This window comes from Lycorma delicatula, chromosome 11, assembly GCF_047948215.1.
Source record: "Lycorma delicatula isolate Av1 chromosome 11, ASM4794821v1, whole genome shotgun sequence".
Taxonomy (NCBI): Eukaryota; Metazoa; Arthropoda; class Insecta; order Hemiptera; family Fulgoridae; genus Lycorma; species Lycorma delicatula.
The window spans coordinates 68,015,749-68,033,253 of NC_134465.1; the positions used below are offsets into that span (position 1 = coordinate 68,015,749).

A 17,505-nucleotide genomic window follows, 5' to 3' on the forward strand; every position below is an offset into this window, starting at 1 on the left:
GATAAAAAAAATCTGTATATAAAATGTTAAGAAGATGTCTCCATCTTACAGGGTATAAATTCCAATTAACGTTGAAGGAGGAATAAATGACCAAGTTGTTGGGATTGAGTTTTTGCATCAAACTTAAAGCAAGTTAAATGCTTATGAATGATTGACAAAGTGATTCTTTTTCTATTTATTATCCAGTATTAATTTCCTTAATCTTCCAGAAGTTCTCAAGTGCAGTCAAAAGATTTGTAGAATCCTTTCGATAAATAAAAGATGCAATGGTATTATTGCTCTTAGGAGTTAATAGGAAAACAACCACCGATAATATATCCCAATTGGAGAACAGGATATTTAAAGTTTTGAATAAATTTCCTAGGTAAAATAAAATTCAAGTAAAATTTTGTTCCATTAAGGATGTCTTATTTATTATGTTAAATTCAGGATCTGCAAAAAACTGATTATGAGGTAAATTAAAATGCAAAATATCAAAGGTAAATGTCGGTAGGCTATCTGTTATTTCTGTTAAAATAGCACATTGCAATTGGAATGAAAAGTTCATATTAATTAGTAAATTTTTAATAATAGCTAATGCTTCATCCTCAAGGTGGTATGCAAATAATGGAGTTCTTGTAAATTACTTAAATCATTTCTATTATGTACTAAATTGCTAGATAAACTATAATAATGTTGCCAGTCAAGAATATTACCTCTGAAAAATGGTATTCGTCTGTATTGATTGGATTATGCATTGCTTCAAGAGCATTGACATATGAAGATACTTCTATAATAAATTTGGATAAATTATCCACAGATTCTCCCTTTTTGGAATTAAGTTTTAAAATACAATCTGCATTATGAGATGCAATTAAATATCTATTGTCAAAACACCTTTTTAATAGATCTAGTGTAATTGTTTAATTTTCATTCGTTGTCTTATAAATATGAGACAATTACTTATGCGAGTTCTTATTACTTAAGTGCAATTGCTTAAGTTCATTACTTATGCAAGACAATAGCCTAAACAAGTGTGTGATATTGCTTTATATATTCTCAGTGAGATTGACGATGACAACATTTTGTAGACTGCAATTTTCATAAAAAAAGAATACTTTTTGTTTTCTGAAAATGTTGATAGACACAACATCAGGATACAAACTAGAGAAAATTCACATGATCTGTTGTATCCTTTGTCCAGGAGGATACGTTATGAGATGGTGATAGTCATTTGTTTGGGGAACAGATCACCATTTTTACTTGTACGTATTTAATATCCAGATGAACAGCCCCCATAATGCAACTTTTGCAGGATACATTCAACAGTTGTGCATATCCTGTCTATATGTTTGCTTTTAAATTTACATAGTGAAGTTTCAGTTATTTTGCGTACTATAAAATATCAAAAATATTCAAATTCCTTAAAAAAGACTAATCAGTGAGCATGAATGTGATTCTCCAAAAGTGAATGAACATTTGGTGATTTCTTGTGGGAAGACTAAATGAATTGTTCTTTTTTCTTTTAAATCTGCCTTGCCACTCAATAAGCTGGTGAATAGAAAAAAGTAATCGCCCATGAGTGATGAGTAACCTTAAATGTGTTCACTTCTGGATATTGTATTTACTTTTAAGTATACAGTCGGTTTGGAGTGAATAAAAGTTTACTTTTAATGTAAGTGTGTAATAAATACATAAGTACTCATTTACAGTGAAACTGAAATATATGAAGTATTGCCTTCATTTGTTTGTATTTTATTACGATGACTTATAGAATGATGTAATCAAATACTGATGTATTTGATTATATCAAATACATCATACTAAAATTTTGATGGAAAAATTTAGTGATAAAATTGGCAAACAAGTTTTTCACTGTTAAAAGAAAATCTGAACAATATGAAGACTATTGTGAAAAAAGAATCTGATGTTCATGTAGCAGATAATAAACCAGTTAAGCTGAACGACTGAGAAAAAGCACTGTTCGACTTGTTAAAATAAAGAAGACAATCCAGTGTTTTCAAAAGTGGCCAGTACAATAACAGTTGGCCTAGACCGTGGTGGACAAAGTTGTGAAACCGAATCGACTGCTGCAGTTGATTATGAAAATCCTATTGATTATCCAGATTCCTCCACCAGTGGAGGAAATGCAGATAAAAAGAAGAAAATAAGAAAACATTATTTTGGGAACAAAGACGAAATAGGAGAAACATCAAAATTACCTACAACAGAATTGCAGTGACTAGTATTAACAGAGCAGCGCCAAATTTTTGTAGAATAGTGAAAATTAATTAAAATGCAAATGGAAAAAGAAGAATTTTTAATGGAAATACTGAAAGAGAAATACGAGAGGGGGGAAACAGATGAATGAAATAATGAAACTATCACAGCTGTTAACATTTTCTCAGAATTACAAACTTATTTGAGTTTTGATAAATAAATATACAAATTATACTTACTAAATCCATTATCCCTTCTTTTAGATTCAATACTTGTAATAAACTGGCTGCCTAAATTGCACGCTTGTTAAGCTTGGTGGATGGGGTCCTTACAAAGGTGATCTTCAGCAGGTGCATGAAGTTAGCCCCTTCCCCATGAAGCACTAACAAAATCATAACATAAAATCACTATTGCTTCTGCTCGACAAGCTGCCTTGTTGATTTGGTTGGCTCAGCAAACCTTATGCTGGCTGAGTCATCCAGTACTTACCCATACTTACATTATTTTTTTATGTTTTTGTTTATTTATTTGTACTTTTTTTTCATTTCTTTTATCTATATTCAAAGAAAGGAAAAAGGGAAGGGATATTACAAATTCAATAATCCCAAAATTTGTAGATGTTCTCCAATATTTTTTATCTCGTCTTTATCAAATAAAATTATTCTGTGGTCTGTGGTATGGTTGTCATATTGTAGACACATTTTCATCTGGTATTTCCAAATAGTCATTTAAATATTTGATAGCATTATGCAAAACTACGAAGCACACTATTGCTCTCAGAATTTTTTCTGTATATACTCTTATAGTCAGTATTGGAAACCTAATTTTTAATTGACCAACTATTCTTTCTATAATGACCCTCTCCTTACAAGGAAAGTAAAAAAATTGAATTTTCCCTGTTAATCAATAATCGATGGTAGAAAGAGTATAAGGAGCCATGGAGATATACCAAACTATGGATATATTCTGTCACCTAGCAATCAGAATCTACCATTAAACATTGACAGTTCTCTTTTTATTGCACTTTGTCTCCAAATTTTGCCATCATATACACTCCCTGGCCATTGTGCATCTATGTTAGTGAACCTTTCTTTTGCATTACATGTCACGTGTATATTTATACTAGCATAACCCTTCCGATTTATGTATTTGTCAGCAAAGATATATGTGGCCTCTTCATTTTACATATGTACAGTTGAGAGCACCAATGGCTGTAGATATTTGGAAACAAGCTTGCCAGTTGCTTGGGCTTCATTCAGTTCATTCAGTGTCAACAGGACTTTTATTCACTCATCTGCATTGAGATTAGATATAAATAATGATGTTAAACAAAATCAAACATTTTACAAGCTGTTGTTGATTTAGACCAAAATCTTCTGCTGCTCTACTTTGATAACCAAGATCACTAACACAACATAGAAACACTTCTATATTGTCTCTTTAGCTTAGTGTACCGCCTCAACTCAGATCCAAATTTTAACAACTGTTTACATTTGGATGGATTTATATTTCTTCATTCTTTTTAACACTTTTACTTCATAGATATGTATAAAAGCAACCATTTGAATGAATGGGGAAATAAGTTACGTAAACAGTTTGAGCTAGCAAATATCCTTTTTTTCCCTATTTAGCCTTGGGGAATCACCATCGGGTATTATTTCAGAGGACAAATGAGGATGATATGTATGAGTGTAAATGAAGTGTAGTCTTGTACAGTCTCAGGTTGACTGTTTCTGAGATGTATGGTTAATTGGAATTCAACCATCAAAGAACACCGGTATCCACGATCTAGGATTTGAATGTTGGAACACTTCAAAATCAGCTGATATGCGAAGACACATTCACCGCTAGACCAATCCAGTGGGTTAAAGCGAATACCCTAGCCTAGAAATTATCAACTGTTTAAAGTGTTTAAACTTAACTTTATTCATGACGAATTAAGTAAAGACTGGAAATTTTAAAATTTTAGAAGTGTTCACTCACCAGAATAGTAAACACTCAGTTGAGTATTGTCTTTTAATTTTTATTCTGCCCAGCTGAAGTGATTACTTCAAATTTGGAAGGTAAGATCCTTTACTTATTTTTATTCACCAGGCTTCATGAGTTGGACTCATTTGGAATGTTTGCATTTCTCCAGATAAAATAAGATAATATGTTTCCCCAAAATACAGCCCTTTTCTATACTGTGTAGACGCTGTTGGTGATTTCACAAATGAGATGGGCAGAAGAAATGTTTGGAAGTAATTTCTGTATTCCCCTATTTTACTCTCCTAGATTTTTACTTTTGGGATTTTATGAAACAAAATCTTTCATCATACTCATCAATGATGTTTACTACTTGAAAGACCGATTCATATAGGTAATTACAACTGTCATTTCTGATGCTCTCAGGTTTGAGCAGAATGTGTGGATTTGGACTAGCATATTCTATTTGGAGGGTAACTCATAGAGATCACAATAAAACTTCATTGACTATAAAGTAAAATTAAATTATTTTTTTTTAATTTGTACTTGTTTCTATATTTCCATCTCTTTTCTTTCAAAATTATGTGTAATTAAAACTGAATTATAAATTATTGGACTTGCTGTCCATGAATTTTTTTAATAAAACATATTTAATAGATATTTTTAAAAAAATTTGTAAATAGATATTCATCATAACCATGTCCATAGAAAAAAACAAAATAATTTGAATTTTTTTAACCTAACTTAATTAAAACTGTAACACTTTCAGTATGCATCAGGTTATGTACTCATAAAAATAGATTTTGAAAAATTATGATTTCCAGTATACTATCAGATTATTAAAAAGTGTTCTTGGCCACTTCAAGGACTATACTCATAAATATGTAAAAAAAATGGCTTTATTCATTGATTTTGGTAGTTAGCATTATTATGTGTAATTCATCTACTATTAAGCATATTTATTGAAATGCTGTTTAAAAACGGTGTTGCAAAATAAATGGTTGGTTGTCAGCAAAAAAATGAAGAATATTTAAGTACTGTATTACTACATTATCATTACTACAAGAGAGTTTCATTTACATATTAGGCATAACAGAAAGACTTTTAATGTTTTCTGTTGATATTTCAGTGTGTCTCCTAGGTATAAAATATAATTTTTTTGTCACTTTCTTGTTGAATGTGTACGCTATAATGAACTAATCCAGAACAAATTTAAAATAGCGAGCAGAATTAGTATAGTATTATAGCTAATGATGTCATCAAAATTGATGAACTTTTTAAATTTTAAATCATTTTGACGAAATGTGAATTCTACTGCTTTACATCTTCATTTCATATGAGAATCTTTTGTACTCCCATCCTAATCACTTTTTTTTATATCTACTGTAGTCTGCAAATTAATCTGAACACTTTATTTCTAAGTTGTGATTACACTGCTTAACAACATCCATTCTTTAAGTTGTTTGTTTAATGTGAGGTTATTATTGTTCTTTTAGCAATTTTCATGTTATAAATAATGGTTTGTGAAAGTTTAGCTCATTTTTTATTACACAATCATATTTTCATATTTATTATTCAGTGTGTCTTAAATTTATAAAAATGAACATAACTCCCAGAAAGTGTTCAAAAATTGTTTCTTTTCTGAGCTTACCAGTATGACATGACAAATAGCTTCTGAGCATGATCTTGGACTAGGGACAGTGAATACCGTTTTAAAAAAATTAAAAGAAACTGGTTCCTTTTCTCTTCAAAAGGCAAATGCGGTTGTGAAAAAAACTACTCCAAAACATAATCTGTTAACAGTGAGAAAAAGTCAACTTGATCTAAAATTATCGCTATGGACTTAAATTGAGAATTAGCAGCCAGTGGAACAGATTTACACATGATAACTGTTAGACACCGACTTCATGTAGCTGGATGGAAAGCTCATTGCCAAGCTAAAAAGCAGTTTTTAACACCAGCAATGTGCAGAAAAAGGCTTGTATAGGCTAAAACACATTTCTTTTTCCTGTTTAGCCTCTGGTAATTACCTTTCAGATAATACTTCAGAGGATGAATGAGGATGATATGTATGAATGTAAATGAAGTGTAGTCTTGTACAGTCTCAGTTCAACCATTCCTGAAATGTGTGGTTAATTAGAACCCATCCACCAAAAACACCGGTATCCACGATCTAGTATTCAAATTCATGTAAAAATAACTGTTTTTACTTGGGGCCAAAGCACCTAACCTAACTATATAAAAAAATCACTGGAAAAATGTTTTCAGACAAGCCAGATTTTTATGTTGAGGACCAAAGCGTGTTCCATATGTTAGAAAAGCATCAGATAAAAATACGTTACACACTCATATCTAACAATCAGTTATCATGTTTAACAGTTACAACAGAAAATTTTTTTGGGGTTTTTCACATTTGAAAGCCCTTGTTAATTACTTCCAGCAGATGGTATGTTGAAAAGTAATGGGTATATCACGATTCTGAAGGAAAGGTTTGTGAAACAACTTCAAAACAAATTCCCACAAGTCAGTGGAGTGTTACAACAAAATTTGGTGCCACGCCGTACTGTCAAAAAGAGTAGAACATTTTTTCAAAGAACATAACATTAAAGTGCTTCTGTGGTCAGGCATCCCCTCAGACTTAAATCTAATTGAAAATCTTTGGACAGTAGTCAAAAAATGACTCTCTCGTGCATTGTACCATTATATCGACCTCATTTAAACAATATCATATGGTTTCATGACAAAGAAATAAAATAAAAATTGTATAGTGTACTTGTTGAATTGATGCCAAATCGTGTACTTGAAGTGATTAAGAATAAAGGAGGACATATTAATTACTAGATAATCACAAATTGTACAGGTAAGACTTTTTTTTAAAATAAGTTTTTATTAAATAACATTGTATTCAGATTAATTTGCACGCTACTGTCTATACATACATAAATATATTTTGCGTACTTTTAAATGTGTTTTAATAATATGAAAATGTATTAATAAATTATTTTTTTTAGCATCTCGTCATAAATGGGTGCCACTTGATATCGAAATTGCTAAAGCACGCAGTAGGAGAGATCGTTCTCCAAAATTTCACAGAGAAAGGAATGGTGAAATCGGTAAGTTAGAAATTTTTATTTTATTTTGTTCTGAAATTATATTTACATACTTATTTTATTAAATGTTTATTATTATTATTGTATAAATTATTCAGTTTTTTAACCAGTTTTGCTGAAATAACTAGTAATACCAATTCGTAAGTCATCTGACTTTCATTATATAATTTGAAGACCTATCACCGTTTTTGAAATCCTGTTTTTGCATAATTATATAAGTATAAAATTGTCTTTAATCGTGCACGTTTTCAATATGATATTTGCATTTATTTTACTTGGAAAGATTGAAAAAGTAAAATAGTATTATTGATCTTTTTGTGCGTTTTTCAATAAGAGCTACCCCTTAAAATCACGTTTGCATTAGATTCATACTGAAACTATTGATTGGTATTCAGTGTGAGGTTGTTAATAATTGTTCACTTATTTTTTTTTTATTATTAGACATTTTTATTTAGTTAATTCTTCTTAAAACTAATAACAGTCTTCCATACACAGTTGATACATTCCAAGCCCTTATGTATATTTAGTAAATTCCTTTTCGTATATATGTAACAAAAAACTACCTGGTTATTCATTTTTGGATTCTGCCTATGAAAATAAACTAATAGTGTTTATAATTAATGGTAGTTTTCCTTTGGTCTATTTGCCTTTGTATTGTTTTAAGTTTTTTTGATAGAAAAATTGATTTATCTAGATTGGATTAAGGAATCATATTTTTTGTACGCATACTTAAATCACCTTTTTCTAAAAAAATAAATTTCTTTATAAATATGTCCTCAAATTTTAAAATTGTGGCCAAGTTTTTCAAATACCTTATGTCTTTATAATTGTTTTATAAAAATATATTTTATTAGTAAAAATGTTAAGCTTTTGATTATAAACAAAATTACATTTATTTTTGAAAATCGATTGACAAGCAACCGAGTTAAAAAATTGTAAGGTAATTTACAATCTGGTATCATCACTATTATATTAATTTAAATAACCTTGAATTGTTTTTCATAACTTAACCAATAAAACACAAATAAACTATTTGTGAAACATTATTTAGATTGTAATATGGGGTAGCCTTTAACTTTATTTAAAATAAAACAAATTAAAATTCTAACGAGTAATAATAAAAGTTTTCATTAAATTTTCATGATCCACCCTTAACAGAGAATGTCTGAAGATTATTTATCATTACAGGAAAAACAATAGGATTTAATAAATTCCAGCAAGTACTATTTATATAAATTCTAACATAAATCTAATCACAAAAAAAAACATATAACATATGTTAGATATTAAGCCGATATATAGACATAAATAATTACATACCAGTTTTATTTTCAATTTCCCTAGATCAAATGTTAAAGTGGTGGCAGTGCACCGTAGTAGCTGACAGTTTGATGAATTATAAGTTTAATATGCTGTATCATATATTTTCACTAGGTGTACTAAATATTCATAAAGCAGATTGATGAAGTTAAAACAAATTGCATATAATACTTATTTTTAAATGAACATGACATTTTTTTTCAAACAAAGAATAATTTTTGAGTAAATTTTAAAGTATTTTACTAACTCTAAAATTTAATAAATAATTAACATTCATAAATTTTAGCCTCAACAAATTAATATGCATTAGTTTGTATCTATGATTTTGATTGCATCAGTTTGTGCAATGGCATCATCCAGTTGTGTCAATTGTCAAATCTTTCAGTTGTTTCTTTATTTTTTCTAAATTAAGAAAAAAAATTTCCCTCTTGAACTTAAAAGTTCTATTTAAACAATGTAATATAATATACTTAACATATTCAGAGGTTTAGTGCTTTATATTCGCTTCATAAAATAATGTTTATAAAAAACAAAAATTACTTGCTTGCTTCTTATCAGTTGATTACTGTGTATTCCAGATTACACAGTTTTGAAATTTATGAAACTGATATTTCTATAATTTTTATGTAACAGATGTTTAGTTTACAGAAATAGAAATTTTATTATTTAATGAGGTCTATTTTATAAATAACCAGACTTTTGCTGTATAAAATTTTAGGGCTCACCCAGGAACCATTAGTGATACAATCATTCTCTCTTGTTGATACAATCATTCCATCATTATTTCTGTGTTGGAAATAAAATACTTTAGAATTGTGTTGAGTGAATTTTTTTAATCTCCTCAACTATATAAAATCTTTTAACATTTAATATTGATTTGGCTGTAGGAAACAAATAGTGTCTGCTGAAGACCTTATTGGGAAAGTACAGGCATTCAATTTTTCTTTGACAGTACGTGCAGATTATAACATTGAATGTGAAAGCACAATTTTATGATAAAAGTAGCTATGACTAGGAAAGTTTGATCCTTGTTATTTTGATTATTTTTTAGTCTTTTAAAAACTTCAAAATAGTAATGCAGTTTATATTTGTATTTTCAGGCAAAGAAAACTATAATAAATGACACTGTTACCACGATAAAGAAACCTGAAATTCTTAATATTTGGTTGAAAACATCTTTCTTTTTTTTGTTTTGGTGACCTTTTCCCCTACCCTTATGAAAACTGAACTTTAGTTTTGGCATCACATTTGGCGTTATTCAGATCCTGATAGGCAATAACAATTGTTGTTATTGTCTAATAAGATGCAAAAAGTCCCTAATATGATCCAAAAAGATGCTGGGTTGAATATTGTAATACAGAAGTGAGTTTTTGTGCGAAACATCCCTATTCCACATTTAAGACGCATGCAGTCAACCGTCTTTTACCCCTTGTATTACTGCCGATTTTTCATTAATTCTGTAAAACCCACTCTTTGAGCAAATTGGAAAAGTGACTGGATTGATAGAGTAGACAATAAACTTGGGTACATCAAGGATGCTGCTATGAAAAAACCTCAAGTAGAAAAATTCGGCAAGAGGAAGTGGTCCTTTGCGGTTACTCAAGGATATCTGATATCATCAGAAAATACACCAGTATGTCTACGGTGTGACTGATACTTGACTGTGCGCCATATACTTGTGCATTGCACATTATATAGCCTTGCATTGTGATTTAAATTGCTTGAAACATTCACCTTACCCTAGGAGTGGTAAAGAATTTTAGAAATTTAAAAAAAGTTTTTGATATTATTATTGCTACAAATTATCAATATGCTTCACGAATTTAATATTATTTTCCTTGCAACACCAACAATAAATTGTGATTCAATTTTTGTGTTATTCATGCATATTTTATTTTAGTTTTAATCATATTATTATTATTATTATTATTATTATTATTATTATTATTATGGTTTTAATATTGGTTCTTCAAAAACCAATAATATTGGTTTTTGCTACTTGAGAAGGGGGGCCTTCTATACATTCTTCTCAGACTTTGCTAAATCTTATTTGTTTATTTAATTTTATATTTATCATTCTTTTTGAATAAAGTATATCTTATTTTTTAAGATTCCGACTGTGATATTACTTTTAAGTAATGTAGTGTGTTAGCTCTGATAGTAGTTGTAAGTTTTGTTTTTTTTTTTTTTTTGGAGGGAAGGTTGATGATAGTTTGAATGTGTTTTTTCGCCTCCCCTACAAAAAAAACCTTTTGCTAAAAGATCATAAATTTTGTTTTTCAATTTTATAAGTAAATTCAATTGTTGATAAAATTTTCGTGTTACTGTTATTTCACTTTCACATAAGTCTATCATCATGTTTTCATTAGGTAATGAAGTAAATGCTGCTCCATTAACACATTTTTTTTTTTTTTTCACTAAATATAATATTAATAATAATGACATAATAGCTGTTTTACAGTGATTAGTGTTTTTAAAAAAATAATTATTATAAAGACATGACTAAAGTACTTGAAATTTATTATCAATGCTTATTAGTTAAAACAGTTGTTAATGAGACATTATTAGAAAAATTGCTTTAGTAAACTTATTTATCAGGTTTGTTGAATTATTTGACAGTTTATGTTATTACTATAACCTAAATTTATTTGCTGTTCTTCTGGTACTTTTATTTTTGCTCTAGAAAGGATCCATCAGTCAACTTTTTAAAAATACTTTTTTTCCTTTTCTTTACAAAAATAATTTTAAATCTGATTTTAATTGATTTAACTGTGGTTTTTTTTATTAACGCTCACAACTACAGATTTACTCTCAATTACATTTGTTCAGTGAGATGGGATGAATATCATTGTGTGTGTGAGAAATGCGAAGCCTGACCAGGTTTCAGTTTCTCTGCCTTCCGGATGAAAGGCAGGGATGTTAGCAGTCCTCCACAGAGGTTCCAAGATATATTTTATTAAAATAAACAAATTCCAGAAAAACTTTTCAAAAGAATGACCCTTGGTTTACAATTGTTTAACTATTGAATCATGAATTTAATATTAAACTTTTGTTTATTACTAACCTTTATTCTTTTATTAAAAAAAAAATTGTAACATGTTATAAGATCTAACTTCACTTTTGGTCAAATTTATGATAAATATACAAATGCCTCTTCAAACCCTGATAGTTATAATATTTTCAGAAATGCATCTGTAATATGTACATAAAATATGGCAACTAATAAAATAGTTTGGTAAATTAGTTATATTTAGATTAAACGTCTTCATACTAAATGTAGTATGAAACTTCAGAAAAATTACTGTTCATTTATGTACATCAAGAGAAAAGTTAAAGTGATGTTATGTTGTCTTTTGCTGGAGTAGTGGATCACAGTATGTGTTCCCATTACTGAAAGTGCTCCCCACATTCATCCCTGATTAACTAGCAGTGTTACAATTTCTAAAATAGACTGGAGTGGCAAAATGGTTTTGGTATTTTTTTCTTTATCTCTATACACACAAGCACTTATGTGTGTGCACACACACACACACACACCTGTATACTTGTATTATTTATTCAGAGTTGCAGGAAACAGGAAATTATTAAAATTAAGCATGTTTTATATTTTCATAAAATTTATATATAAAGATTAAATTAAAAACATGCCAGTTATTGAAACACTTATTTTTTTTAAATTATGGCAATTCCCTGTATTGCAAACATATTCTGTTACCGTGAATTTAAAAATCTATTGTACATTTCACCATTTTGAGTGGAATTGATGCAGTTTTTCTTGATTAATATTAACTTTCAATTTTTCAGCTCTGCTGTATATTTAAATAAAATCCTTATTTCCAAAATTACCTCCAAAGAAAAAGTCACTAACAGACAGATCTGATTACTAAGAAAAATATTTCTGGATTCAGAGATGACCCACATGGGAAATATTTTTCATATTTTTCTTGCAACACTCATTGAATTCCTGTACTGTTATTGACACCACAATACACTTGCTTTTATGGTTCCAAAGGTTTTTTCTGCACAACATTATATGATTACTATATACAACATGGTCACAATGAAGATGTTCATGACTGAGACGACTGTCATTTGCCTAATAACACAAATCTGCTCATTTTGATTCATCCTGTTGAATGTAAGTGTACCTCATCATTCATGATTATTATGATGATGTCATTCATTATTAATTGCAAAATATTTTCAGGAAAACATTCTGCAATTAAACTGAGTATGCACAGCCCATGAGCTGTGCATTAAACCACCATTCACATTTAGTTAATTGTTGAATATGGCTGGCCAAATGATGCTGGCTTCTAGTTCATTTTTTCTCAATTTCAGTTCCCATCAAAGGTCTGACATTTTCGTACATTCTTTATTATTAAAATAGGTGCAGAAGTGTATACTAAAAAAATACTAAAAAATACACTCATATACTAAAAAAAAAATGGAACCATTCTCTTCTTAAAAGGGTAGAAATACAAATTCAAATTTCAACATTTTGATTAGAATTACAACACGAAACAAACAAAAACTAAATAGTGTGGTCTAATCTGTATTGTTTGTTGATTTTCATTTGGCATTATTTTTGTTCTTATAATTTTTTTATCTGATTTTAATTTTTTCTTTAAAATAAAATTAAAGGTAAAATTAATAATGTAATAATAAATTCCCCTACCTATAAAAAAATTTTTCTATTTGGTGTTGAAAAATATCTAAAAATACATTGGCCATAAATAACATGAATATTTATTTATCAATTATTTATCAATTTATTATTCAATTATATATTATTTCAATTGAAAATATAGATTTTCTTTAAAGATTTTTACTGAAATAAATTATAGAATCTAAGTTATTTAAGATCTTTTAGTATAAATTAAAATGTTATTTTTCTGACAGTAAACAAAGTAGTAGATCGGATAAACAACTTAGATAAGATGTGATAATATTAGTTGTTACATTATTTTTTATGATAGTGATATTTATATTAGTATTCCTGTGGTTTATAGAATTTATGGTAAGACAAGTCTGATGTGCAGTTGTGAATCGCTGTTATGGTATCACTTGCACCCGACAATTCTAAATAAACAATATTAGATTGCTATTCTAAAATCATATCATTGTCATCTGCTGAGGTACAGATGCTTGTTTTAGTGATGTCATTATGCTTAATTTATAATTTTGACTGTTGTGTATAGTAATAGTTTTAGTAACTTAAAATATCAATATGTGCATTCTAAATGATACATTTTAAATACCTTGAAATGAATACTTTGCTTGTCTACAAAATGTATATTTATTAATTACTGTAACCGTGAGGTTGTAGGTGACCTAACATGAGCCAATTCTGAAAATGATGTAGCTACCCTCAAGAGTAACAGAATCATTAAAAATCATAACATGGTAGGTTTTATAAGGAACGTGAGGAATGAAATGGGTTTCTGTTGCCTTTTTTTATCTAGCGAAATATGTGGTTGTACATTAGCATGTCAAACCCAATGAAATATGTGTGATACTCTACCCTACAACTGACATCTTCAATCTGCTCATCTTAGGGACAAATTATATAATGAACTCTCAGAGGATAACTTGCACTGGTGTAAAGTGACTGATTAATGCATTCCTTTCTAACAAAATATTGCAATATATATATTTCAACTCAGTAGAGAATATTTATAAAATAAATTTTTAATATTTTTTAATTTGAAAGAAGTGAGCTATAGTGTAGTACATTTTTCCAAACATACTATTGTTTATACAGATTTGTATAATTATTATATTTTGTAAATTGTAAATATATCCTGTTTTCAGGAGATAATTATTTGGTATAAACAATAAAAGCTATAAAAAATCCTAAACATACAAAATTAATGATAATTTTTTTTCTGTATTCATTACTAATTTCTTTATTTTGAATGACACATTTGTTATTATTAAATTTTGAAACCTGGGAGCACATTAAATATTTTAAATTTATTTGAATTCTATAATCAAAGAACCATTTAAAGCTAAATTAAATAAAACTTATTAGATTAAATTCAATTCTGTTCAATAAAATTAATTAAGTTAATTATTTTAATTGTCTTTGCAATAAAAAATAAAAAGTTATTAATATAAATAACAGTATACCTAAAGGTACTGTATTTAAAATACCGATTAAAAGTTTTATTTTTTATTTTACTACTTAACTAAGATTTACTTTGTTTTACTTTTTTATTACCTTCTCTTTTACCTTGTGGCATAGTGTTTGTACAAAATAGCTACCATTCTTTACATAACAAAATATTCTTATCCGTTCTGTCTCCCTCCTTCCCTCCTCCCTTCTCTAAACAGTGTTCTAATAATATGTGTTCTAATCTTTCCTGAAAATATTATTTTTAATAATAATATTTATATTATATTATTTTCCTTTTTTACTGCTTTTTTTAATCTGCTTCTAATCCTATTCAGTAGATTGCTTTTAACAACTCATAACTTTTATAAACTGTAATATGCTTCTGAATGGCCATATGCTGTGATATCTTTTCCTTGCCATTCAGCCTTTTTCTCCACTGGAAAAAGGGTTGATTGACTTTGGCTGTATTATAATTCATTTTTCTGCCAACCTACTACATGATATTATTTTGAAAGCTTGATTACTTGTTTCCTTGCTTTTGCTACCTTCCATCCTTCTGTTTGTTGAATTGATAGATTAGCCATAGGGAAAGGAGGCATGGTTTTTCCTAATAGATTTGATACCTTAGCTGCTAGTTTAGCTTTTTGTGCAACCTCTAGATAGAAAACTTAAGTCCTTGGATGGTTTCACACTCCCAAACACACACACAGGAATTGTGCTGTCCTGTTAAGTTCAAATAAAGAAGTGATCGACTCAATTACCTTGTTACTTGCTTAAGTAATAAGGGATACAGAAATGTAGGAATACGAAGGCAATCAATACATAGAGAATCCACCTTATTCGGGATTTAGCTAGGTTATTTTTCGTATCTTTTGCAGCAGTTATCTATTCTATGACCATCTATTATGAGTTTTCTTTATAAGTTGCTAACAGTACTGCTTCATATGCATACTGCATAGATTGAATACATTCTCCAGTTGTTTTGTTTTGTAACTGCCTATATGGCAGTTATTGTTTCTTGACCTTTCATTATTGTTAATAAAGAGGACGTAAAACAACTATACTTGGTTAGTTCCCACAGCTGGATACCTCAAGTTCTTATACTTCATCACCACTCTTCCTCTTGTATATGCATTTCTATATAAATACGCTGTATCATTTTTAAAAGTGATGCTATTATTATTATTAGTCCTACTTCTTTTTAAGCTCTCCACAGCTGGTGACAAGGGATCATACACTAAGTGTTCTATTTAATCATTGCCTTTCATTACTCCGCTGTTTGTTCTTTTAACATAAATGTCATTTTCTTTTGTAATATATTCATGTAAAATTATTCATTATTTGCAGAACTGTTAATAGTGAAGTAAGCTGAATGTGGTTAAAAAATATATGTGATAAAAATTTATCACATTATTCATCTGTACAACTGAATCTCACTAACATATTTTTTATATATATATATATATATATATATATATATATATATATATATATATAAGATAAAAAGTAGAACTCAGCAATATACCACAATGCAGAACCCAATAATATTTCATATCTTATTATTATTTCTTCATTTGTACATCAAAAGCGCTTTTGAGGATTTTCCCTCATTGTCAGTTGATCAGAAAATTAAAAACTTTAAAATTAAACATTAAGAAATTAAAATTGTTAAATATATGCAGTCAAGAATTAACATTAAATATGAAAAATTAAACATTCTTAATAACATCAATTTTTTTTTTTTTAATTTTTTAGAATTTGTATACATGCTTGTGTTCAACCACTACATACAGTACTGTACTAATATTTTATGAATTTTACACAATATTTACAAAAGTGCTGCTATCTATAGCAAGCAGCTTTGATAAGAAAAGCATTATCAAAAACTCTGTGCAAATTAATCAAGTTGAATTTTTATTAATGAATAAATTTTAGCCCAACTAATAAATTTATAAAGATTAAAAAAAAATTAACACAAATTATAAATTTTTAATTGTGATAACAAAATGAGGTATCACACTAGTTTATATCCATTTAAATCATTTGCCCCGAAACTTATTGGTCTTCCTAAAATACATAAACAAGATAACCCAATACGTCCATTAATTAACTTTAAATCTGCACCTTGTTATTTCATTACCAAAAAATAAATAAAGTACGCAGATCTAAAATTTTTGTATCCAATAAGTGTAATATAAAAAATGGTATGATTTGGTTAACAATAATGTAACAATAAATAAAAATACTAGAATGATAAGTTATGACATAACCAACATGTCTATTTATTTACAGGAATTCAAAAATAAAATAGTTTTTGGTATTACTCATACACACAAAGTTCAGTTATGGGTTCGATATGTTGATGACATTTTGGTAGTCTTTGAGGCTGTTATAAATGATGAACATCTTCTAATTTTGAAAAAATTCATTTCATATAGTTTAAAATCAGCATCTGAAACAGATAAGTGTAGAAAAATAAATGTTTTGGATGTTGACATAGAAATTAATAAAAATAACAAAATTATAATATCCGCATACAAGAAGCCAACAGCAAGTAAAATAACTATTATTAGAAGATCAAATCATCCTTAGTCACACAAAATTAATATATTTACAAATATGTTGAATAGAGTATGATATACTGCACACAGAACAAGAAGGAAAAATTAGATATAGAAATAAATATAAAATGTACTGTAGTAAGAAATGGATATAGCACCTCATTAAATGATAATATTTATAAAAAACAAAGGTTAAAATCTAGTAATACATCAACATTGAAATCTATAAATA

General features: G+C 28.3%; 1 protein-coding gene across 1 annotated transcript in view; it reads left to right on the forward strand.

The window, feature by feature from the left end:
* Positions 1-17,505, forward strand: part of larp (La related protein) — a 216,532-nt gene that overhangs the window by 98,994 nt on the left and 100,033 nt on the right. Inside the window, exon 5 of the mRNA XM_075378905.1 lies at positions 7,176-7,277. Within this exon, the coding sequence (XP_075235020.1) occupies positions 7,176-7,277 (102 nt within the window). The remainder of the gene's footprint in view (positions 1-7,175; positions 7,278-17,505) is intronic.